The sequence below is a fragment of the Pygoscelis adeliae genome, unplaced genomic scaffold, assembly GCF_000699105.1.
Source record: "Pygoscelis adeliae isolate BGI_AS28 unplaced genomic scaffold, ASM69910v1 Scaffold93, whole genome shotgun sequence".
NCBI classification, from domain to species: domain Eukaryota; kingdom Metazoa; phylum Chordata; class Aves; order Sphenisciformes; family Spheniscidae; genus Pygoscelis; species Pygoscelis adeliae.
Genome location: NW_008824469.1, coordinates 494,850 through 520,601, shown reverse-complemented (window position 1 = coordinate 520,601; position 25,752 = coordinate 494,850). Strand labels below are relative to the sequence as shown.

Genomic DNA, 25,752 nt, shown 5'->3' with positions numbered 1-25,752 from the left:
AAGCGTTGCCTCAAACAGGGCAAGAAGTTACGGCAGCCCCTGACAAGCGCCCACAGACCTTCAGCAGCTAACACTTGCCTCAGGGAGCATTATTAACTTCAGCAGTTAATTATGTGGTGAGTTCTTCACAGCCCTGTAGTCTAACGTGCCAGAAATGGAGTGTATCTAACTTTTTACCACCTTCTGGGACAAAAATTTGGGCTGAAGGTTTTTTGGGGGTTTTTAATTTGTTTGGTTTCCAGCCTTTTTCTGTCTGAGTTATCAGAGGTCCCTGAGGACACGGACTGTTAATCTCACACCTCAGCTGAAATGAAGAAGGGGCTGAACCGTTAACAAAGGCTGTTGGTCTCCACTGTGTGAGCTGGGAAGTTATACAGGTCTTGGGAAAAATAACAAAAAATCCCTTTTATTCCTCATTTGGCTCTGGGATACGGGTCATAACTGGCTGACTTTCTGAGCTGCCCTGTGGGCTACGGAAGAGCTGAATTTCTAATGCAAAGTAATAAATAAGCCAAACCTGTTCTTCCCTTTCAGCATTAGAGAGGAGCTTATTCATCCTCATTTTTGTGGACCACATTTAAGTGATCTGCATCAAGCCACACGCCACATCTTGCATTATCAATCTGGCAGTGCTGATCCCTACCAGTTCGGCACGACTTATCAACGGCAGCACAGAAACATGCCTTTGGATTAACCCTCACCACACACAGCAGCCAAATGGTACTCAGAGTTATCAATTTTTTTTTTTTTAACAATTTATCACCAACACAGTCCAACATGCATAACATAGCGGTGGCCCCTGTATTATAATCAAATATATAATCTGTTCCTCCAGGGGATACGGTAACACGCGGCACTGACTACAACAAAACCAGGTGAAGGCGGAATAATTCAAATTTTTTTTGGTTATAAACGGAAAGCATAACCCCAGACAGACAGAAGCAAGCTGCGTGGCTCTGGCGCGATGCGTGGTGCTGAGAGAGCGGTGCGGCAGCGAGCGGTAGTCTGGGAGGGGGTGAAACACTTACTGTTGGCTATGTTGGAAGCAGTGTAACTGTCTGCCATTCCTGAGACCTGGCTGGCAATGCTGATCTCACTGGCTCTCCGGAAGCCCCTGAACTGAGGGGCTGAAATGGGGGTGGACAGGGATGCGCTTTCCATGAAGACGGCACCATGAGACTGAACAACATCTGCTACAAAGTTGAAACAGGGAAATCAAAATATTAGACCAACAGACAGAGGCTGGGCAAGATGAACTCAAGGGGAGGAAGGCAAACAAGGCTGCAAAAACCTTTCAGAACTGATTGGAATGAAAAAAAAACCATTTCATCGGAGCTCTGGTTTGAAAAGAAAGCAAACACCACAGCAGGCAAAGAGACACGTGGCTGGAGGAGCAGCCTTTGATTGAGAGAAGCAAAATAAGTAGCTCAAAAAACAAATCAAAAACCCCACAGAAAAATCCAGGCAGACTTATTCAAGCAGCAATAACAGAAGCATGTGTCATACATACAGATGTGAATATACACAACTTCATATATTCACATCAAGACAAAATAACCATGGTAAGGAGAACAACAAAAAACAACCTTAGAAAGGGGATATTTGTTTTCTTGAAACATTTAGACTTAAATGAACACCTCCAAGATAGAAGCATTAATGAAAAAAGAAAAAAAAATTAAAAAAAAATCAAGAAAACATTTTCATGCCTGGCAGGGACTAAATTTGAACTTGTATTTTATTGCTAATGGATACAGCCAACACTTGTTAAACTAAAGTAAGGGCTATTGAAAGAAAGGAGTCTGGTGCTGAGCACTTACATCTCCAATCGGTGTTGGTGGATCGGGGAGCGCTCAGTCTCTGTGAAAACAGAGCTTCTTTCGCACAACGTGCAAGTCTGGATTTTTAGATCCCAACCTGAGGTTTACCAAGTGTGGCCTAACCCTTTAGTACATAAATACAGAAAAGGAGGATTCAAAGTCATGCTCGCATGGACCTTATACGTGTATTGGAGGGAAATGGACCTAATATGTAGATGTGGTGCTTAGGGACATGGTTTAGTGGTGGACTTGGCAGTGCTAGGCTAACAGTTGGACTCGATGATCTTAAAGGTCTATTTCCAATCTAAACGATTCCATGGTTCTATGATACGTTCAGGACTGGTAAACCGAGAGATGCTGAAAGTCACAATAAAATCTCTGCATTTCAGTTTTCTCCCCTCTGTGGATGCTAGGAGGCCGAATTAAGTGTCTGTGGGATATCCCAAGATCCTGCACTGCAGAGGGTTTGTAATGCCAATGCCAAGTACTTCACAGCAGGCAGCACCGGTGTGACACTAACATGCAAAAGCAAAGATATTTACTATCATTTTAACACTGCCCGTCTCTGCTGTACCTGAGCAGCAGCATCTGAACTTTATTCCCAGGTATCAGACAGGGCACAGGTTTGCGCCCAGCCAGGCAGTAGAGGCCACGGGGAACGCAAGTACATTACTCCCACACACCAACATCCTCTGCCTATTTCAGCCAGTTTAGATATCCTTGGATTTCATCCCAGTATGCGGCTGACACAGGGCGTTGTTTTGGCAACTGGTTTATTTTAATATTGATCTTTTTTGCTTGGGGCTACTGATTTGCTTCCTCCGATCTCTCAATTTGCAGCAGCAGTGTCTGTGCCCGCACAAATCCTGCTGCAGTGGAGGGAAAGGGAACGTATGAAGCAGAAAATGTGTAGCTAAGTGTTGGTAAAAGAGTTCTGTTCTCTGCAGGGAAAATCAGGCCACAAGCTGCTCTGTGTAAAAGCTCCGTGGACTCCAAGATCGGAGCCCCGGTGGGAGCCTGACCTGATGATGAGCTGCACACACTGCCCACGTTGTGCCTGAAAGGCCATTACCAGCATCACTTTCTCAGCACTTTCCTCCCCTCTTCGCCTTGCCTTGAGCTGTATCTGCAACCCAGCCAACCCCACTGGGCCAGCATGGCTTTTTTACTGCAGAAAGCACCAGCGCAAGCAAGAGACAATTCAAACAGAGGCTGTACTCTGAGAACATGAGCCATGCCAGGAGCTGCGTTCAACCCCACAAAGGTCTCGGGGGCAAAGGGTCTCATTCCCATCGCTGCGTGACCTGGGACAACCCTCTCATCTCTTCCCTGGTTACCCCTTCCTCTCCTTTCCCTTGCTTATACAGACTGTGAGATCCTTCTGCAACCATGCCCTTGTGTTACATCAAATGAGTGCCCCAACACAGCTGTAACACAGATGATGACCATCAGCTTCCCTGAACTTGGTCAGATGCAACGAGAGGTTTGGCTTTGTCTACACTAGGAAAAATGCCAGGTTCAGGTTTAACCAACACCTACCAGCAAAGCCTGGACTTCTTCCTCTCCCTTAAATATAAAACATCAGTGGCTTGAATTAGGAAGCAGCTGGAAGACATGCTAAAGAGCATTACAGCAATGCCACACAGGAGAAAAGGCTGGGCCAAATGTGGTGCTGCCTGAGTTGATCATGGCTCCGGCTGCATTAGCGTGTCTTCACTTAGCTCTGCCTGAATTTTATCTCCTTTTTCGAGGGCCCAGAAAGTGGAAGGTGAATAAAGGAAGAAACAGCTGTATTTTGGGCTTGCTCTTTTTAGCCAATCTTGCTTTCCTGGGCCTGACTGGGGATTTTTGAATACAATGAATTTGAAGCAAAACCCAACTTCAACAGCCCATCACCATCGTAGCTAGTGTTGCCACAGGAGTAATTTTCACTCCTATGAAAGCCTAAACTGTTTTAGCGTTACTGAACTGTTCAGCTTAGTGTCGCCCACGTTGATGGCAGGAGTCTGCTCTGCAGGGGATAAAGTGCCACCCGACAGCAGCGCCCGCTCCCATGCTCCAGCCCACTCGGGTGGCTCTCGTGTTTCTTCCTTTTCCCAAGCTACACACCCTGAAAAAGGACAGTTTCTAAGAAAAACAAGAGCCAGGAAAAGGCAGGGCAGGAAGCATAGACAGAAAACCTGTTTTATGCATCACTGCCCCTTCAGCCAAGCTTCCTCCACCCCAAAGCTGCAGTGACAGCGACTTCCAGATAAAACCCTGGGACCTGACCTGCAGAAAAAAACCCCTAACAACATATTTCCTAAACTCCATGTATTCTTTGCACCAAATCCCTTGCGCAGCGCCGCTCTTGCAATTTTGAAACCAAGGGGGCTTTCTTGGGGAGTGCAGTGAGCAGGGTGGGACCTCGCAGATGCTGCCACGCCAGCACAGGCTGACCCCAGCACCTGCAACCGCTCCTGCTCCTTAAGGGCCACGTCTTCTGCATCGCAGAGGTGGCATCCCCAGCCACAGCTCAGGTCCTGGCAATCACGGGGAGGTTTCTCAGGCAAGTGCTTCCAGCCCAGGGTGAAGTCGGTTGGCTGGACCAGGACCAGCAGTAGCAAGACTTTCATCAGGATTAGCTGTTCATTTGGGTTGCTAGATAAGGACAGAGGTGCCACTCTGAGGTTTACTGCACTGGCTGAACCGTACTTTGCGCCGTGTCCGAGGGCAGACTTTATCAGAACAAGGAAGCTTCAGGAAGAGGAGACCTGGCTCGACCTGGTGCCCTGAGCAACCTCTCTCCCAGCAAAGGACCTGCCGCTGCTCGAACTGCAGCATGTACGTGTTGGGCCGGCGCAATGAACTGAGATTTAACTGCACTTCCAGAAGAGGTGACGTAAGAAGCAAAATCACTTTTTTTTTTTTGCTTACCTATGGATCTTTAGTACTCATTTCAGTGCTGTGCCTTTTCATTCATGGACTCGTTTGCCAATGTTCTTACTAATTGTTTCCCACTAAGTGAACGGCACTGGGCCATCCTCCTAATGTACTGCTGGCACTGCATTAAATCCTTGGGGTATCTGAATGGCAGATTTCAATATGTGCTATTTGCACGCCGAGCTGTGGTACCGAAGTGGTAAATACTGAAAGCAATGAAAAAAATATGTAAAGTTCAATAAAAATAAAAAATAAAAAAATAGAAAAGCCAGCCAGCTGCTCAGCACAGGCCAGACCCTGCTTGCACTGGAGTCACTGGTCAGCGCTGGGCACTCTGCAGTTGCTACCCTGAGATCAAGAGCAACATAGATTTCTGTTGTCCACAAGTTTTTATGATTCTGGAAATTTCCCACGGTCCAGTGGCTGAACTGGGATTCAGCACTTGCTACAGTCAAGCCAAGCACTGCTTGGCCACACTGTGCTCTTGACACACACTCTTTACGAGCAGAGAAGCTTCTGAGAGCTCTGTCCTGACAGCAGGAAATATCAGATGACAGCTAAATGGCATTTCATCAGTGACCTCCAAAGTGATTAATTAATAGTACCAGATCCTTTCCCTCTGCTTTGTTACAGAACGCCACAGCACAGGCAACATGGCAACTGCATACCTAAAAATCATCTACATCTTCAACAGACAAAGGGAGAGACTATCTGGAATAGTCAGCAACGTTGCCATCCTGTATGACCACATGATGTACTGGACTACTCATAAACAGCAAGTGTCAGCTTGTTAAAGACAACACGGCAGCAGAACCAAGCACTTAATGCAAAACACTGAAAAAGGGGTGAGAATGGGCAAGTAAGACACACGGGGAAGAAAAAACCAAAACAAAGCCAAGTCTCATTAAAATCGCAGATGTAGCACCAGTTACAACCAGAATAAATGAGGCCATGCAGCATTTATGATATAAAATAAAGCAAAACAAATGCTTTGCTTTTAAGGCAGAAGTCGAGAAATCAATTTTAAAAAGCCAACACGTATAGCCACCTTGGGGTCTGAAAGCCTCAGTGACTGTATTCAGCAGAGCCACAAGGAGTGTCCAAACACGAAATACCCAAACGGACAAAATCTGTTCTGACACAGACATTAATTAGACGGCTGGCCACGGTGAAGCGTGGCTGACTTCTGGGGAGACGCACACTGCAGACAACCAACCCATTCCCGGGGGATCCTGCGCGCGGTGTATACCGCACCAGCAGGGCCACCCAGGGACTCTGTCTTGCTGTGCCAAAGCCTCTTTCCAGCAGCACAGCCAACACAGATGGAAAAAAGTTAAGTACATGGCAGCAGTCTCCCCTTCCAGCATCAACACCGGAATGGGACAGAGTTTGTAATCCCAACTCGTTCTTTGCACGGTGGGTCTCCCAGAGCGGGTATACCCAAGCATGATCCCAAGTGGTTATTTCATGTGGCACAGCCTGAGACACAGCATGAAGATTTCAACTCCAGGAGGCAACAGGATGATCTCCAAAAAGCATCCCAAGTACCCAACACCATAGACAATACGAAAGTGTAGATTACACACACTCAGCAAAACCAGCACTTTTATTGGAAACATCTTGCCAATTCAGTACGGGAACGGGGATACTTGTTTCCATGAAGCTGTCCTGGTGCTGGAGAGCACCCAGAGGGTTACTTTCCATGAGGAGGATGGGATTGTTCTGGATTGTCTCAACTAGAAGCAGATGGGAAAAAGAAAAAACAAAACAAGAAGGACAAAGAACAACAGACATGCGGCCACAAAAGTGTTAACATACAAACAGTTACAACTGAGTCTTCAATGAAAGGACAACCTTCAAATAGAGTAAAAGAAACAAAACATGGGTGACTTTCCAAATAGACTCACATCAGAGAGATTAACTGGTAGCAGAGGAGAGCACAACAATGGCATTTCAACGACAAAAGAAAAGGGAGTCCTCTTAACCAGCTTCTCCAATGAGCCAAATCCATAAATACCCAGCAAACACAGAGAAATCTTTTTACTATGTGGAAAAAAAAGTATGCTCTAAGGGGAGATTTACTTGAATCAGACTCAGCCTACACAGTGCAAAGCACAGGAGTAAGCAAGGATGTGAATTTGATTTCACTCTGCAAGTTGGTTGTAATGAAACAGGGACCCAACATATAGTACAGATGGGAAAATGAAGAAAGTCTAAGAGGCTTTCTGAATTGTGGACTTTAAATAAGCTAGCTGTCTGCACAAGGAAATATGCACAAGCGGTGTTACAGAAGGTTTTGTACGTAACTAATTATAATTGAGCACCTGAATTTTACGTGATCACCAAATCATATAGCTTAATTATAGCAGCAATTAACTTTTCTGGAGCGCCCTACAGTGAACACTAACTTCAGTAGCAGCTTTGCGAATCATGGTTAGAACAGTCCTCCTCGGTAATGTATAAATCACAACACCGAAATTTTGACTCCAATGGAAAGGAATAGCCTGTTACTTTATGATAAGCAAATGAAAAGGTTTTGTCTTACACAAGAAGATAATTTAAAGCTGCTTTTTTGTCAGTTTTATTCATCACAGCAGAGCAACATCTCTTAAAATAACAAGGCTCAAACCTGGAGGGGGTTTTGAAACCACTCTACCCTTCTCATAGTTGAGCTAATTGCTGTTTAACTCCTCTCCACTACATAGCAAGTGTCTCTCTAAAAACACAGCCACCCAAAGGTCTAGGGAGGCACAGCAAACTAAAAAGATCCCTGCTGTTGTACAGAACGATAACCAGAACGCAAGTTGCTCAATGTCAACGGGGCTTTTACCTCTGGCTTCAGTGAGAACAGGGAATTTGAAATGCATTTAAGAGGAAGAAGGTAAGATGTTTAGGATTTTTTTTTTTTTAAGAAGCCACTTGCAGCTGATACCTAGAATACACCCAAAAATCAAATTGCTTTTCAAGTTGCTATAGATTCCCCGAGCTGTTGTAATGGGACTGGGTACAAATGTAATTGTGGGTGGATACATTTTTAAAAAGTGTTGCAGCAAGTTCTTTGCTAAATTTGACAAGTGAGTGGGGCCTGCAGAAAGTATTTTATTCACTTTATTAAACATGGTTTATAGTTTATACCCATTTAACAAATAAGACCTCCAGATTCAGCAATTACAATACAATCTTTATATAGGATATATAGGATACCACTGCTTTGCATTTTCAATTTAAAAGTGATGCAGACTATCACCAGAATTATTCAGCTCTAGATACATATTCCTTTTCATTTAGTCCTGCATGATTCAAATATTAAACAAACAGAAAGCTACCAGAGCTTTGGGAAAAAACTGACAACCAAATCCCAATCTTTCTAGCTGGTGGCTTTGATATTCTACTCTGGTTTGCCAGCGTGATTTTTTGTGTGCTGTAAGTCTAGTTTTATAGTAGCGACTCTTAGTTGCAATGTTGGCTTTAAGTAGCCATTGACTAACAACCTCTAACAAGGGAGAAATTATGGCACACGTTTTCTTCCTGACCCTGCAGGGAACCGAAGCTTTAGGTGAAGCAGAAAGGTCAAATTTAGTTCTGCACAGTGGTGAGCTTCCCCGAGAGCTCCTTGCAATGACAGCCTGCACTGAAACGGCAACAGACCATGAGAGTCTAGGCACAGAAGTGAGGTGAAGATGGTAGGAAATATAATTTATTTTATTAGATCAACTGCAAGAGCACTGATGTAATGGGAGCTGAGGCAGGGCACGGTCAGGACACAGTTGTTTCAAATGCAACCCGGTAAGACAAAAGGGCATGCACACAGCCATTTTAGACTCTGTTACTGCTGCAATTGGGGTAGAGCAAGTGAAGAGGCCACTGATGGCAGAGGAATCCTAGGTATCCTAGGAAGACCAAGTGTCTCATTGGCAAGGTGGCAGGGGGCAAGGCACTGCCACCAGCCCACCGACCTGCAGTAGCCTGTCCCATGAAAAAGCACAGGTTGCAACCAAATAAGTCATCTCACTGTTGATTCTGCTTCTTCCACTCTTCACTAGCCCTCCAAACATCAAAGTCCTAAACTCAGCCAAGTTAATCACATTTCATTCAGTCCCAACCACAAGCACCAGCTTGGGTATAAGACAGGGACCTTCACAGAGAGGTCACCACATCATGACTCTCAGCAGCTGATGGCCTTTGTGTGACAAGTGAAGGGCATATGGGTCACAAGGCACTGATTTTGTTGGAAGAAAACTACTTTTCTGGTAAATCGGGAGTAAAGCTAAGATTATAGGGCCAATTCTCTTTCTTGTCATTCCCAATTGCTTTGATAATTTCATGTAAAGTGTGGATATAACCCTTTAGACAGCTAATATGGATCCAAAGTGACTTACCCAGAACAGCAGAATTGCCATCACCCAGTGGGAACCTCTGGTAACGGGGAATATTAAAGGGGGGCAACAGGTAGAACTTCCTCTCCAGAAGAGGCTCGAGGCGTGAAGCAGATGGGTCTGCAGGGTGGAACAGGTTATAGACCTGCTGACAAGCCGGTCTGAGCTGAAAGACTAAAAAGATGAAGAAAAAAACACTCAAGTATCAAAAGGTTATTTATTAGAATATTGTAAATATTTGTCTGTAAAAAGGACAACTGTTGGGTCAAAAAAAGTGCTAAGGATTTATCACCTCCCTCACCTTCCAGTTTAGTCAATTGAAACAATTTATTACAATATTTATAGACTCAAGAATTGCCCAGTATTTTTAATGTTTGGAAGTACATCGCAAATAAATTGTATAACCAGTACTGGCTAGATCTGCTTTGTTACGGTGCAATAAATATTAGATATACATGTTTGGTTTTTACCAGTTTGTCTCACCAAATTACTGGATTTGTAGCAGGAGGTGCTTACACCATCCACTAAGTGAGCTCAGCAGTTTACATCAGGACTTACTGTCAAGAGCTGGAATGACAGTTTTTCGCAGTGCAAGAACCAGACCCAAGGGAGAACCAAAGAGGAAGAAGTCAGTGATCTCAAATTCAAACTTTCCAATATTTCCTCCATCCAACATAGTAGAGCTACTAGATCGCCTGGATCCTGGGTCATTTCTCAGCACACTAGAATGTAAACTGGGACAAGAACAGAAAATTAAGTCAAAATTTTATTCACGCTGTCTTTTCATAATTGAAGGCCAGATAAGTGATTGACAGTGAATATAATTTCTGTCTCTTTAGTGAAGGAACTGTGCCAATCAACCCACCATGCCTCAGTACTGCAGTTTTACTAGCCAGTAAAATGTCCCCCCCAAACAATTACCCCATTTCACTGGCATAATTTAGACTGTACAAACCGCTTCAAGTGGGTTCATTTACACACTCCTATCTCCTCAAAATGTTTTTTCTTTGAGGAGTCAAAAAATCTTGATTGCTGCTAGCAGAATAGTAATTTGCAAGATAAAATAACCAGCAAGCCAAAATTACTAGAGTAGCAGGGAAGAAAGCAGGTTTACAGTGATTCGCTCCATTACACACGTTACTGCTATGCTTTCTGGTTGTCAACATTTGAGTTCCTTCCATCACCTTATTCTCTAATGTTACGGAAAGCTGTGCTTACCCATTTCTTCCTCGTGGAAGTAGTTGGGAAAATGTTACAGGATTGAAAAGGAAAAAGAAAAATGGGAGAGGAGAGAGAAAAAGAAAGATCAAAATCTGCAAGAGGGTTTCTAGTATCCTTATGCACGTGTATGCCATTCTTTGGGAATGGGAATCTGGGGTAATTAACTCAGTGGCCATATGGTAAATTGTATTTACCGTGCACCCAGGACTCTCCCACTTCTCTTCTGCCCATGAGGCCACATCTGTCAAGTTATTACCAAACTACTTCTCAATCCCAGCCCAACAACTCCAGGTAACTGTACTTAAAAAGAATAACGACATAAAACATGTCTACCTTCCCCCGCCTCGTTCAGGTGTCAAATCTCTTTGTAAAAGTGAACCTGTGTGCAGTGCACGCTGCAATACACAGGTTTAACACAGAGATTTAAGTTCACGTATTGCTTAGACACTGAGGAAGAAGCAGCAGGAACTCTTAGATGAAAAGCCCGGGAATCCACCCCCACGTTAGGAAGCAGTGCTTCTTTGCAGTCTAGATCTGGGATTAGACAGTGAAATGACAGATGGGTAACACTAATAAACTGGTTCACAAAAGGGTTTCTGAGATTCTTCTGTTACCACCCAAAAGCAGTAAGCTGCAATTTCTTCTGCTCTCCAGGTTCTACGGAGTCAGCCGGCAGCCTTGCCGGGTTATCATCGTTATAATTAGAAGCAGAGTTGAAGACAGAGTACCAGCAGTGACTTAACAGGGTGTTTGCAAACACTTTAAAAAGCATCTGAGCAGGTTCTGTACAATATGTAGGATAAATGGATACCACAACAGTTGGGCTGGATAAAAGGCTTACTGGCCTGGAGTCAGGGATGATGCAAATGCAACAGCCTCTTGCCAGCTCTGTGGCCCCAAGTCAAAATCCCAGGTGGTCACCAGCACTTGCCGTGTCGCCGTATGCAATAGCACTTGCTCATCAAGGCCACTTCTGAACACAGCGTGCTGGCTGCCTGGCTGGGCAGCGACGTCCCAGCGCTGCTGTGCTCATGGAAATAGGGTGCTCACTCCCCACCATCTGTAGCACCAGAGCAGTTGCTCGCACAGGCTCCCCCTCTGGGATAGCCATTCGATAAATGAGCAGCTGCAAATACTCACAAATTTGGGAAGAAAAATGGGTTTCACTCGGACTTTGCTTTCCTGCTTTGGCAAATAACACATCGTCCTGGAGACAGCACCTCTGCTGACCGCCACCCCCAAAGGATGCTAAAAAAACTGCTTTTCATGCCACACTGTCATGTATTCTCTACAGCTGCACACATGCACAGGCACAGTACTATTCTCCTGGTTACCAACCGCAGGGAAATAACAAGCTTACTTACGCCAGACATACATATCACGGGAAGTCAAAACAGTGATGTCAAAAACGAGAGGAACGGGAGGTTACAGCAGCGACAGCTAAAATGAACATGTTCCCATTTCTGCGATGTGAACAAGCTTCCCTGAGATCACGCTGCCAAGACGCGCAACGCTGAAGCACATTTAAAAACAAGCCACCTTCACTGGAGCTACAATTATTTTAGCTGACAAGACTGCAATGCATTAAGTTTGCTGTGTGTAAGGAATACAAAGTTATTTAGAACATGTTCAGTTTCGCCGAAGACAGGGCGACAGCAATGTGATTCAAATGAAGGCACAAAAGGAAAGACTGTCCTGATGGCAGATGTGTTATGGCAGGACGGGTGCAAGGGGGTTTTGTGTGTATTCCACCCACCTTCCCACAGCAATCTCTTCATGGGGAATGGAAAAGAACGAGAACACTCATACCGCTAAGCAATCTGGACAGCTTCTTTCCTTTTACTGGGAACTTGATAGTCTTTTTAGCAATCAAAAGAAACGAGAGCCAAGGGGAACTCTGAATCTGTCATGCTCCAAGCAACCTACAGTGCCCTGTTCTCCCTTTAAAAAGCAGCAGATGTACTGTGTGCATTAATTAAACAAGAGCTTATGGATTTCAGAAGCAAATCAACTCATTTACAATAATACAAGTACAGCACAGCCAGAAATAATGTAGTTGTGCAGAAGGACTGAATTTAAAAATAAATGTGTGATTGTAATCTCCAGATGCTGCTCTGGCTTGCTGGGCATTATCCCAGAGAAGCGGGTAGGCCTGATACATGAATAAAAATGAGTGTCTTTGGCACAAGCTGAAATCTGCAATAGGCATGGACAGAAAGGCCCCCGTATGCCAGGTTGCCCGTCTGCTGAGCCCATTAGGAAAACTTGGCTCTGTTCTGCCAATCTCCTGCACAAAGCTGCGTCACATCAGGGCTTGGGTTTTTTATAGGAAAATCATTGCTTAGTGACAGAGGCGCCAAAGGGGCATTCTGCTGATGACTGTGAGGCTCAGTAATGATGGCTGTAAGCACAAGGTCCAAGGAAGGATGCGGGTGTGACGCCCTGCCGTCACGCAGGAGGGGAAGAGGTGAATCACTGCACCCGGGCCTTCCCTGAGCCAGGGAGCGGAGGGGGAGAGGTGCGGAGAAAGCTCGTACAGCAGCATCACGCTGCTCCTTTTCCTGAGTGAATCTTGCTCTTGAGCTGTGGGAAGAGACTAATTTTTGACCCAAGGTCTAAAGGTAGATTTAAAAAAATACAAAACTGTAAAAGAAGTAAAGGTGAACCAATCCATCAGCGCACTGAACACTGACAGCCCTTGCCAGGGACCCCCAAGTACTTCATGTTGGGAGCGGGTACAATGCTTAGGAGATGGAGCAGGAAGCACCAGGACAAAGCTATTAGAAATGACAGACTGTGCAATCCCTTATCCATGTCAGGCCCAGCGCTTATTCTAAACTAAATGTAAAACTGCAGCAAGATGCCAGCCCGCTTTCCTTAGCTCAGTCCATGCCCCCGAGGTCAAGAACAAGGAGAAGAAAGAGCACATTTTTGTACGACTCATATTTTCTCCTGTAATACAGGAGGCTGTTTTGATAAGGTATGAACAAGAGACTGATTGCCTTTTATTAACCTGCTGGAAGTAGCTGAGAAGCTTATTGTGGTTTTTGTAAATGCAGCTGTCTTTCTGAATATAGTATCTCTGTGCACCAACGACATTCACTTTGATACTTTCTCTCTCCTACGAATCTTTTACAAAAGGGCCTCTGACGTGGCAGGACAACACGAGCCCCCGTGCCGGAGCAACGATTGCAAGTAGCGAAGGAGAGGCAGAAGTGCAGGACAAAGCCTTCAGCTCGGCACAGGGCAAAAGGAACAGCCTTGGGCACAGTTGCAATGCCGGGGGGACATTGCTCCCCAGTACCTGGGACATGGGGGAAAAGAGATTAAGAGGATTTTGCAGTTCCTTGGCCCGCAGAAGGAAAAGGTCTGGGCTGTCCAGTTCCACAGGCTGGAGGAGATGATTCAGTCAGAAAAAGCCTCTGGGCTCACAGAAGTAATCCCTGAACAATCAGTGGCAATGGAAAGACTGCTATGAAAATTTCATCGGTTTTGTTAACGGACACGTTTCTGAAAGTCCATTTGAAGAAGCTTAGGAATGTGATACTGAGGGCTTCAATAGCGAGTAACAAATTTGAAACACAACCTTGGTGCAACAGAGCAGCCCTGGCAAGGGACAGAATACAACCCCCTGTCCCTGCTCCGTATAGGAGATTCAGGTTGCTTTGCTAAACAGTCACAGAGAAAGAACAATCCTCACATGCAGTTGAAGGTTGCTCCATGAACCAGCCAACCAGCCAGGGTTCAGGATGTCTCATCCAGAGCATCCTGCCACCATGACAGCAGAAACCTGCTCCTGCGACAGGAGAGGGCACTGCAATTCAATCTCACACTTGAACTAGGCCAAAATGAAAGGATGCTTGGCTCACAACCACCTTTCCCAAGAACAGGCCAGCCAACTCAAAATCAGCTTTCAGAGATGCTTTGAAATTAATACAACACTGGATTCCCAGTTCTGCTTCACCATCTTCCCTCGCACGATTTCTACATTTGCTTTATGACCTCCTTATCCTGCACTTGCGGCACAGCAAAAAAGCAGTTACCTGACTGCCTCAGCTGTCAAACAACAGGATGAAGGGCTTCTTGCTATTGTAACAGATGCAGTAGAGCAGCTGTATCCTCTCACTGCCACTCAGCAAGAGAGCTGTTAATTTTTTTTGCATATACAACACACTGAAATCTATACCCCTCTAATCTAAATGAAACACTTTCCTCCACCTTGCTTATCACAGGATGACAAAGCAACATTTGGGTTTCACAGATGCACCAATCTCAGCTCCAGAATATTGCTGGTTCTGTTCCTTCAAAAATCTTACCTTGAAAGAAAGGCTTGATGTTGCTTTATCGTGTCCAGTTCATAGGTTGATGAATCGCTCCTTTTTCGTGGCAGCTGCTTCTTTGGATCTTCTCCGTTGCTACGGGGAATATCAATGTTGCTCCTGCTGAGGTGTCTGCTGGCTTCCAGATTAGAGCCACTGGAACAATAGCTGTTGTTCACCGTTATTCCAGGAGACAGGAGGTCGGTATCCTGGGATTTGAAATACACGGATTTACCACTCTGACAGCTGAATCAGGAATACACCCACATTATATCCTTCTCCTTCTGTCCTCCTTTCCCCATCTACCCCAAGATCCAGTTGAGGGCAATACAGTACCTCAGACCAAACCACTTCCTAAGGGTGTGGGTGACGCTTCACACCAGAGGGTGAAGCATCCCTGCTCAGAGCAAATGCACCCAAATTGAGACACACATACACCTTAAGACACATGTTGGCCATTGATAAGGAAGAGAGTCTTTGCTGTTTCATGAAGAGCTCCTTACTAAAAACAGGGGCCATGGAGGCACTGTGGCCAGCAGACCTATGCCCAGTAGACACTGGGTGCCAGCATTACCTGGACACTCACAACGCTTCCTCGCCGACTGCTGTTCTGGCTCTCAGACACAGTCTGATTGCTGTAGCATAAGGCATCAAATCCCAGAATTCCTCCAACACAGTCCCCCACCAAGCAGACCTGAAAAAGGCAACAGAAGCAGGGGACGAGGAAAAAAAAGCCCCTTGACTTCAGTTCAGAAATGACAGTTAAAAGGAGTGCTGGATTATACCTAGGAAAGCTGCAGTTAACAGGATGCCCGGTTCTTTCATCAGTAAAACTATTCAGTCAATGAGCATCCACCCATACCCTGCAGACTCTCGTTATCTAACATAGCTAATGCGTTCTGGCTGTCCTCACTAGCCGACTGGAGCGAAGTGAAAGCAACACAGAGCACTGACTACGACGCTAACTCCAGCCTCAGAAAACCAAGCTTGATTCCCCCCTTGCCAGCTGTCTGTGCTACTTCAGGCAAGCTTCCCCGTGCTTCTGCCCCCTGTTTGTACCCTGAGAAGATAATGCTGTCCTGCCTCCAAGGGTATTGAGCAGATAGGCACAATAAAGCACTGAGACCCCTGGGTAGGAGAGGGCTGTCTGGGTTCCCAGGCACAGCGCTGGCTGGGAAGAAGCTCAGGGTGGAGAAATCACACTACAGCAGTGCAATGTGACAGCTAGTCGAACAGCTCAAACCTTGTGGGGCTAGAGAGTCACTTTGCTCACAGAGGTGTGAGGCTCAGTCATGGTCTTTTATGGGGCGCAGCAGCTGCACAGTCTCAAAAAAGAAACCCACTTCTGCGACAACTCCAGCGCGAGCTGCTGAAGGTCCTTCAAAGACGGGAATGCTTAAAGAGCCTTGGTTTGCAACGGGAGCAGAGATCATGTTTAGTAACAAAGGTAGCGTTCCTGATTCGGAAAGGTGTGTCATGCTGAAAATTGATTAACTTCACAACTTTGTAGCTTCATTTCTGAACGCAAGCTGAGACTTTACTTTGAATCCCAAAGGTTCAAGACAGAGCATGAGCAATAATCTATCTCTCTCAGAAAGAAAGAAATGGAAGCGCAACGCTTTCTTATTGCAGCTCAATACTGTGATGTTTCCATCCCTCCTGAGAGATTAGTGGAAAAGAGAGCTTCAGAAGGAAATTACTTCACTTGCTCTTCCTTTCATTGTGGCTATAAGCAGCTGCTGGCTCACCTGGCCGTTGAAGGACATGCCCTCCTGGGATCTGATGAACTCGCTGTAGGCCTGGTTGGCTCTGACAATGACTGTGGCTACCGCTTCTTGGTACTGCGGGGATGATGTTGCTAGCAGAGGGAGTGCAGCAAGGGGAATGTGATCCTGGCTGTTGGACAGGCAGCCTTCGTCATAACTATATGGGCTGAGGCTGGATAGGACAAGAGACATTGGAAATATTCAGCCTAACATACAGAGTGGGGAAAACCTTTTGCAGACAGTACAGTCAGTATTGCGGTTCATTAAAAAAAAGCCTCAAGATAGAAATGCCATTTATTCCACTGTGAATGCGTGAGAGCTTAATAAATCTTTCCCTCCCATCAAACGTACATCTTCAAGGACAACATACTTACATTGACAGAACAACCCTCAGACAAGGAATTAAAGTCTTAGTATTTATTGGATTAATTAGAATAAATCAATCTCAGAACTCTTGCTGCATGATTACTGTATTCACTGCAGCTAAGTATGAAATCGAGATTGAATGCCTCGCTAGTATATTAATAAGTGCATTCTCAAAGTGTGGTCAGGGCTTTCAATACTACATGCAGAACATTTCAGGGAAGCGAATAAAAAAAACAAAAAACAAGAGTGAAATTTTATACGTGTCTTTCTGTGACAAAGTAGCATGGACTTACCTGGACACCAGCGAAAACGCTTCAGAGCAGATGGCTGGGCAAGGGACTAGCCTGATGGCAATGTGTCCAAGAGCAGCTGGGTAATGTACCCTCATCACTGTGTCAAACACTGTCGTGATGGTGTTGACATCCCCTTGCTTAGAGCTCTGGTCACCACTTCCTGAGTCCAGGATGTTCCCTCCATGGAGTACCAAGAGGAGGACATGGATTTTACTTGGCTGCATTAATGGCTGCACTGATTCATCCTAGGTGGGAATGAAAGAGAGCACAGTAGAAAGGCTTATTTTGCAAAGAGGTTTTATTTAGTCCAATACATTTTATGGAAATGTGGTCACCTTTTCTTCCCCAAGCTCACACATGGTGTGTACAATAAATGCACTATCCACATCAAGTCCAGTCAGGGATGAGGCAAACAACAATCTGTGAAGCAAGGTATTTCCAGCAGAAACAGTACTAGCCACGATACAAGGCCTTGGTAAGCCCCCATCTAGAAGGCTCAGTTCAGTTTGGGCCATCTACACACAAAGGTAATTGCAGTGTGAGAAGGACCACAGAAGGACAAGAAGCATGGAGACTTTCTGAACAGAGATTGAAAGAGTTCAGCTTCATTTGCTTCGCAAAGCTACCTGAGAATGAAATGCCTGCTCTCAAACACAGTGGAGATGAGCAAAGAAAGCTAGGGAGGGAAGAGAGGCACTTAAGTCAAAGGGCAGTGCAGGCGCAAGCACAAGAGTCTAAACTGATCCTGAGTAAGCGTGGACTGAAAATCAGGTTTCTAAACACAGGAGATACGAGGTTTTAGAATAATATCTGCAGGTTTGTGGGTAATAAACTAAACTGTCTTCAAGAAGGAATGTGCTTAATTTATAGAAATGGACATTAGATGCACCCAGATAAAACAGCTGAGAACCTGACTACTCCTTCCAGGTCTCCTACCCTACACAGGTGCATGCACAAATGCACACACAGAGCCTCAGCGGAACTGACTGGCCTAAGCAGAAGGAATGTTGAAAGTAAAAAAAAAAAGATTTGCATAAAATTGTAACCAGGTAAAACACGGCAGCAATAAAGACATTACTTGTGTGTGTTAGGGTGGAAAAATAAAGAAATAAAAGACGGGTGTTGCCTTCTGTTGGTGTGCTGAGCTCAGCTGCAGCAGTTGACAGTAAAACACATTCAGCAGAATTAACAAATGAGATCAAACAGGTCAGCAAGTGGCAAGTTACTGGGGAAAGAAGTTGTAGGAAGAGATCAGTCATTGCATCTGTTTGCCTATGACAGAAGTTATAAGTAAGACTTCCGATTTGCTTATACTGTTGCAAAAGAGGAACTGAGAAGAAAAAACTTCAAGACCCTGTGACCCAAGGACTGGCCAACACCTGTCCGGGAGACTGCTGCATGAACACAGTAAAGGTTTTTATTTTGGCTGTCCAGGTCTTTTGCTTATTATGTTGAATCAATTCCTTGCCTAAACAGACAGGCTATAGTTTGGGGGAAGGGGGGAACTGAATCTGAACTCCAGAGTGGGTTATCATTAAGTGTCCTGCCAGAACAGCTGTAAGCCCAATCCTGATGCCCCAGGAGCAGGTACAAGAACATCCATTTGTACTGGTTGCATATTATAACACAACAGAGCAGTAACTGTTTTTAATATCTATTCACTACCAGGGCTTTCAGGGTTTACGGCTCCCATATGGACTCAAATCCCCCACCCCAACACCTTTGAGATATGTGAAAGCAGGTACTGATCTTTCCTCCTGTGCCTTATCCCTTGTGCTAGCAGAGACAACATTTGATAACATCCTGGGCAACTCCCTGTTGAGGCAGAGAAATAGCCATTAGGAGGGGGTGTGGAAGGGGTGGAGGGCAGCAGTATTTTCCATTGGGCAAATTCTTCTCATTTTAGCATCTTTAGTCACCTGATGTCCTTTGAGCCACGATCGAGTCCCTGACAAACCTGCTGGTGGGAGGAAAGCATGCCCAGGCACACATTAGCAACCTAACAACTAGCTTACATTTTTACCAGATAATGTTAAAGCATGTCTTAATACACAGCCCACCAGAAGTATTAAAATTCACATCCAAGTCTGTAATAAAGATTTTCCAGACCTCCTGCATAAGAATGGCCTTTAATTATTTAGTACCATTACACTGTATTAATGCCTGCTCTTTAAACCTTCTCTGATTCCAGTTTACAGCGCCTGTAAAGTGAACTTTTGCCTGGCTGGAGGCATGGGAGGCATGCTCTCAGCATCTCAGCACCGCTTTTGCTTTCAGACAAATGTTTTAAGTGCTCATTTGGAGAACAACATGAGTCACCAAGCTCAGGTCATCCAGAAGTTTATCAGCAGTCTTTTGGAGGCACCTTTCCCTTTCAGTTCATTAACCTCTGCTCTTGAAGGAAGTGGGGAACATGCAAGCAACTGCTGATTAGTTTAGGGGTGGAGGTGGCTATTTAGAACTTTCTTGTAAGATCTGGAGTCTCTTAAGACACCTGATTCCTGCACTACCTTTTGGTGATGGAGGCTCTTAACCTGAAAATCACTGCAGTGGTGGCTAGGAATTTCGTACTATTTTAGTAGACTGTTTGTGAACAACTACAAATAACTGTCTTTTTCATCTCACTTTGAAGTCTGTTCTTTTTCCAAAAGGAAGGCAGAAACAGGAGGGGGTTGAGTTTGTACAGCCCTCTGAAGAAGACAAGAAGTTCTCCACACCATCTTGAGCTCTAAGAGAAATCTTAGGGCTGTGACTTCCTTATCTTGAGGTGGCTAGAGCCGTTCCCGTCCCCTGCCACCCGCTCTCCCCATGGCCCTTGAGCTCTCAGTCTATTACAAAAAAGCCAAACCACCATGAACTTACAGCCTGGCACACAGAGTAATACCAAAACCATGCTCATGGTCTTTGATAGACCACAACATAACTTAGGCACTCTGCAAGCAGCTACATCATCTCTGCAGCACAGACAGGCAGATGCTTTAAGGGTAGGATGAGTACAGCCATTCCAAGATGCACTGGCTCACTAGGACACTGCATTGCAAAAGCCTGTATATGCAAGTCTAGAAAGCCAGGGTGTGTGTGTGTGTTATTATTTGTTTATTATTTTATCCAAAGCACTGATACAGGCTATGCTATAACTGGTTTCCAAACCAGACCCTGAGCAGCTCCAAAGAGTGGGCTACAGCCGAGCTATGTCACTTGGACCACCGCAGCCTGTTCCTTGGTGCTGCAGTAACACGACTCTCCTGCTCCCACGTCCACGCTAGCTCATTCGGCATTAGCAGGATAGCTCTACCCAGCAGTGCCTCAGGCTGCAGTTATCCCCACAGGATTAGTATTTTAGTATTATTATATTAGTATCCAGCTGGATACCTGAGGCTGCCTGCAAACTACAGAGCATTTTCTATATGATGTTCAAAAGACAGGTGAAATAGTCCCTTAAACATAGCCATGAAGTACGCAGCATGCTGGTGTGGCTCCGATTGACACACAAAGACAATACGCCGCTCGCAGCAAAGGGAGCCGTTTACCCCATTTGCCCCACATGGACACATTCCAGCAACAAAGGATCTCATTACAAGAAACTGAAGCACTTACTTCAATGATGCTGAGCCGCTCCACGCTGGAGCCAACACGGTACTCTGCTGATGTCTCGTGATACAAGTCACCTGGAAGCACAGAGGTTTAAAACGTCAGCACTGCAAGATGCTATCTGGCAAAGACACTCTTCCATAAAGACACTGTTTGTGCCAATGCCTCTCAGCCTCGTCTGCCTTCCATCTCCTTAATTATTTCATCAAATTGCCCTCTCCCTCCCTCCCGCCTCCTTCCACCTGAGGAGCCTGGGCAATGCTGGGTCACTTATTTTCCAGCAGTTTCTCATAACCTTGGTAAACGCTGAGGACATTAGTGACCTCTTCTCTCATTACAGCGATCCAGTATCACTGCTTTATTAAGGATGGCAACAATGGGAAATCCCTGCACAATTGTCAGAAATGATTGGTTTGTGGGAAAATAAAAGGAATTGCTTGAACTATGCTGGGGGAGCAGAGGTCTGACGCATTCATACGTCTGTGCCTACACAGACCGACCTTATACCAGAAAGCCTAAGTGTCATCTTCCACCGTGCCGCTACATGGATCGATCTGCCTGAGGAGCTAGCTTCCTTTCAAAATTTCATAACAATGAGCAGAAAATAAAACCGAGGCAGATACTGACAAGAACAAAGGACGGAGCAAGAGGAAAGAAGAGTCAGGAGAAATTCAAGCCATTCAAGACGGCGCTGGAATACTTCATCATTATACGAGAGCATCCTGGCTGTCGCACAAAGGAGCCGAACCAACACGGAAAATAAAAGAGAATCAAGAGCTATCCCAGCTCCCACTGGGCAATTCTTTTTCGGCAGCACTGGGCAGTCATTTTTATGCTCTGTCTCAGCTTCTCCTTTTGTGAGATGAGGATAACAAGTTTTACCTTTTTCAGAATGTGGCTGTAACAATTGCCTGGAAATACTGTAAAATATCACATGCAGTCTTTACTTTAAAAAAAATTACCCTGGACATCATCGCATTCGGGGGTTTCAATTTTATCCATCAGATCATTGGAACTCCATTTGGTTATTTCTTTCGGGAACATTTCCTCATTGTCAGACAAGTCCTCTTTAAAAAACAGATTTTTTTGAGAGTCACACACACACAAATATGTATACAGACAAGAGCACAGAACAGAATTTTAAATAAAAGTAAGTCCCCAAAACTCTATGTAGTCTTATAAACATTAGGATAGCTTAAGTCATAATAAAACATGATACTTTACTAGCTTTTCTTATATAGAAACCAAAGCACCTTTTGAAAAGTAAACAAAATGTTTCAGTTGCATGTTTTTAACAAACGAAACTCCTAAAGCATGGAAAAAGTAACATGGATCTTTAATGCTACCATTTCGGGTATCGTTTGACGTTTTTCTTGCCATACTTTCTGACGATGCTAAAGCAGCCAGAATGCTCCAGTACAGGAGAGGACAAAGCAACGTTTGCTGCTGGGATCCTCCCAGACCTGTTTGAAAGCTGCGGGACGTCTTTGGGGGAAGCAGTGACAAGGATCACTATTGTTAATGGGACCAAATACCTAAAAAGGCATGAGTAATAAAGGAAACGTGAACTCCCTAGGCTATCTTTAGTGTGATTTCCTTAGGAGACGAGACTTGTTTGATTGCACTGAGTGCATGTGTCTGCCATTTCCCTCCTACCTCAGGGTCTTCTGATCCCCTGGCTCATTCTTTATCAACTGGAGTTGAACTAAGTGTCCCAAAAATACTATGTTCCTAGAAGTGTAACTAAAAGGAAGAGACATATAAAGGAGAGACCCTATAAAACACCCCACAGTAGTATCCAAACATAAGAGAGATTAATAGCCTTGCTCTATAGCAGACATCAGAGGAGTTATGCCAGGTTAGGGGAGAAAAAAGAGGGCTGTCAGGTGGGTGACACTGGAAGGCAGGCTTGTGCTTTGTGCCCACACCACATGGTGCTGGGCTTGCAGAGCCCTAATTCACCACAGTGAAAGCCTGACACAGGCAGGAGTCCAGCCTTGCTTGTCCACGGGCCTTTGCTGGTACGTCCACACGGAAACAAGCAGCTGAGCCCCGTGGAGGCATCGCTAAACAGGCCATTAGCAGCCGTAGCACTTGAAGAATTCATCCCAGTGCGCCCACCAGACACCCCACACGCCCACCCCCCATGCCTGCTGGCCTGGGCCAGGTTATCCAACACGTGTGGACTTCCCCCACGAGAGGCTGAGCTCCCTCTCAGCCCAAGCCTGAGCACAGGGTGGCCAGTCTGGAGTTGAGAAAGGGCTCACAAAAATGTTTATGTCAAACATAAACATTATGTCCTCTGAGACAGCAGCAGCCTGATGGCTCCTTTATCGGTGAGAGCATGGACCCAGCGCGGGCTGGGCAGGGCACCACGCAGCCTCCACGCTTTCTGCTTAACGCTGGCAGGTTCTTGGGAAGGAAACAGAGCCCCGAAGCTCCCACTTGAACCCAGGGGAAACCAAACAACTGCAATGCAAGTCTTACAAAGATGCCCTTGGTATGGGTGGCTGGTTCCTTTTTTTCCCTCCTTTCTCTTTTCTTTTTTTACATTGAGGACGTATCTTTTACTGTTACAGAGGTTAAGTCCTTTCTAATTTATTTATTGCTCTGCATTTAGTATTCCTTTCCTGAAAATTTTGGGCTTGTAAATTTAATAAAGATTTATAAACATAATAACAACGGCAGTAATTACAGATGTCTTGAAGATTTAAAAGCTGTAATCTTCAGAGTCCCAGACTAGGATTCCCCCTTTCTTGTTGCTGTACAGTTACTAAGAAAATAATTAGTTGGAAGAATCCTAGGATGGGGAACAAAAAGATTATGAAATATATTCATCTTTTCAGCAAATCTGAGCAATAGCGTTAAAAAAAGAAGAAGGGGACTAAGTGCAGAGCCAAGCAAACACCAATTATTTTTAGGAGTTTCTATTTACACTTTGACTGTAAAAAGAGAGCGACCTGGCAACTTTGCATCAGCATGCCATTTCCTTTTTCAGCTATGGAAAAAATCTGAGTAAATCCCCATTTCCCTGCACGAGGGAGTGTGGAGCTACCTGTTCAGAACAAGTGCAAAGCACAAGCATGCAACACACATGCTGGCAGAGAATTAAGAGGAAGATTGCTCTTAAAGCTCCTCCAGCAACTTAATCTAAATATTAAACTTATTTCCTTGAGAGGTTTAATTACAGCCCTTATTGCTGCTCAAGTGATCACTGAATGGGATATTACTCTCGTTATTAGCATTTATTACAGGATAGATATTAGATATTACTGTATTTGTCACTATCTTTACCAGAGTATGCCAGTGAATGAGGATGAGTGGGAAGAGGGCGACAAGAAATCTTCTCGGGCTCAGGTTACGCCCACTGCACTGTGAGGAAATGTGTGTGTATATATGGGAAGCACTTCTAAGGAACTCTGCTTGGTGTTGACTCACATCCTGATCTGTGCCAGTTCCCATGGTACCGACCCCGCAAGTCTCCCCGGCAGGATGAGCTGCAAGCGGTGCTTCATCCCTGCTCACAGACCTGGAGCCGGGACATGTCATCTGCGGGCCAAGGGGCAGCAAGAGGTCCCTCCCGAAGAGAGGGCTGTGTTGAACAGCACACACATCAAGGCTTCAACTCGTAAGCCAAAATCCCATCAGACTAGGCAGACTTTTCAAACCCAGCTGTGCGGATTGCAGAGGACAATCTGTACGTAAATGGAGACATGCTGTGTGCTAGCAGAAGAGGAGCTGCTTTTTCTGTTAGCAAGCTCCTAGAAGTATTGCAACAGGGGTGCTGATACCAACTGTGGCACAAGGCTCATTTTTGTTAATTCTCCTTCCCAGGCCTGTTAGGAGCATGTCAGGGATTCCCTGGGGGCCTGGATCTCAGGCAGAGCCATCTCTGTCTCAATTTTATTATTAAGTAATTAAAAAGGCAAAAAAGAGGGTGAATAGCAATGATGCCGTTCCAATGACTCACTCCTCTTTTCTTGTATGTCTATTGCTACAATAAATCCCTTGCATAGTTTTTGTAGCTGCTACATTGTGAGTAGCAAGTGTCTCTATTTATTAACTTAAACTAAGTTGGCCCTTCTCCTTCCAGGCAAGGGAGACATTCATCCCAACTTGCATGCATCCTGGCCATTTAAGCTGCTATTGTGCAAGTCACTACTCTACAATAGAATGCCACTTTCTACCCCAGAATTTGAGATGCATGCCTAAATACTTGATGTGAGAACTCTTCTGGAACACGATACTATCAATTTTTTGAGACCGAACTTTAGCTGAACATCAGTGAAATCTAGCTGAACATCAGTGAAATTCTGCTTTACAGAACTGGGGCGTCATCTTCTAACAACTGCATTTCACAGAAAGGTCACCAACTTCATCAGCACACGTTGCACATCTAACTTAGATTAGCATTACAAGCCGAGAGAAGAGTCCATCTGTTGTCAGTACTGACAGAGCCCTTCAGGCTTAAATACGCATTAAGTACAATATATGAAGTGAGTGCAGGGGAACAAAGCTTCTTCACACGCACATGCACAGAGAAAAAAAATAACACAGCTTTCTCCTAATACGGATAGTCAAAATTACTTTGAGAATTCTGGAATCAACACTGATTAGTTTTGGCACCCGAAGTACCTTGTTGCATTCATTATTGTATTTCTTGGAATGGGAGAATAAGGAGTTAATAAAGGCAAATTCGGGTCTCTTCAGGCCCAGACAGGACAATTAATCATAATCCTACTGATTAAAAAATAAATTAGAAAAATAATCAGTCATACTGAATCAGAATCATTAGGACACACCCACAGTCCAGTTAGTATCGCTGAATTTTACCCACACTCATTTGCACCAAATAAAATACAGCTCCAAAGGTTAAGACTGTTCAAGATCCCTTCAAATAGCTCACACTGAATCTGAAATGGTGCTGCGTTAAATATAAGAGTCTGCTGGGTGACGCTGGGGATGCTTGAAGAAGCTGCACTGATGCTGCACTTATCTTGGTTAGAAAGGAAAAGACTTCAAACAAAGCAAAAAAGTCTCGCTTCCTTCCCCGCTCACCCCCCACCCTCATGCCTTCCGTT

General features: G+C 44.9%; 1 protein-coding gene across 1 annotated transcript in view; it reads right to left on the bottom strand.

Annotated features, from left to right (window-relative positions):
- PITPNM2 (phosphatidylinositol transfer protein, membrane-associated 2) overlaps positions 1-25,752 on the bottom strand; it is a 70,351-nt gene that overhangs the window by 11,839 nt on the left and 32,760 nt on the right. Inside the window, exons 7-16 of the mRNA XM_009321176.1 lie at positions 21,634-21,738; positions 20,678-20,748; positions 17,081-17,325; positions 16,404-16,593; positions 15,230-15,349; positions 14,653-14,864; positions 9,674-9,849; positions 9,119-9,289; positions 6,326-6,475; positions 1,029-1,193 (exon numbers count right to left, since the gene is read on the bottom strand). Coding sequence (XP_009319451.1) covers positions 1,029-1,193; positions 6,326-6,475; positions 9,119-9,289; positions 9,674-9,849; positions 14,653-14,864; positions 15,230-15,349; positions 16,404-16,593; positions 17,081-17,325; positions 20,678-20,748; positions 21,634-21,738 — 1,605 coding nt within the window. The remainder of the gene's footprint in view (positions 1-1,028; positions 1,194-6,325; positions 6,476-9,118; positions 9,290-9,673; positions 9,850-14,652; positions 14,865-15,229; positions 15,350-16,403; positions 16,594-17,080; positions 17,326-20,677; positions 20,749-21,633; positions 21,739-25,752) is intronic.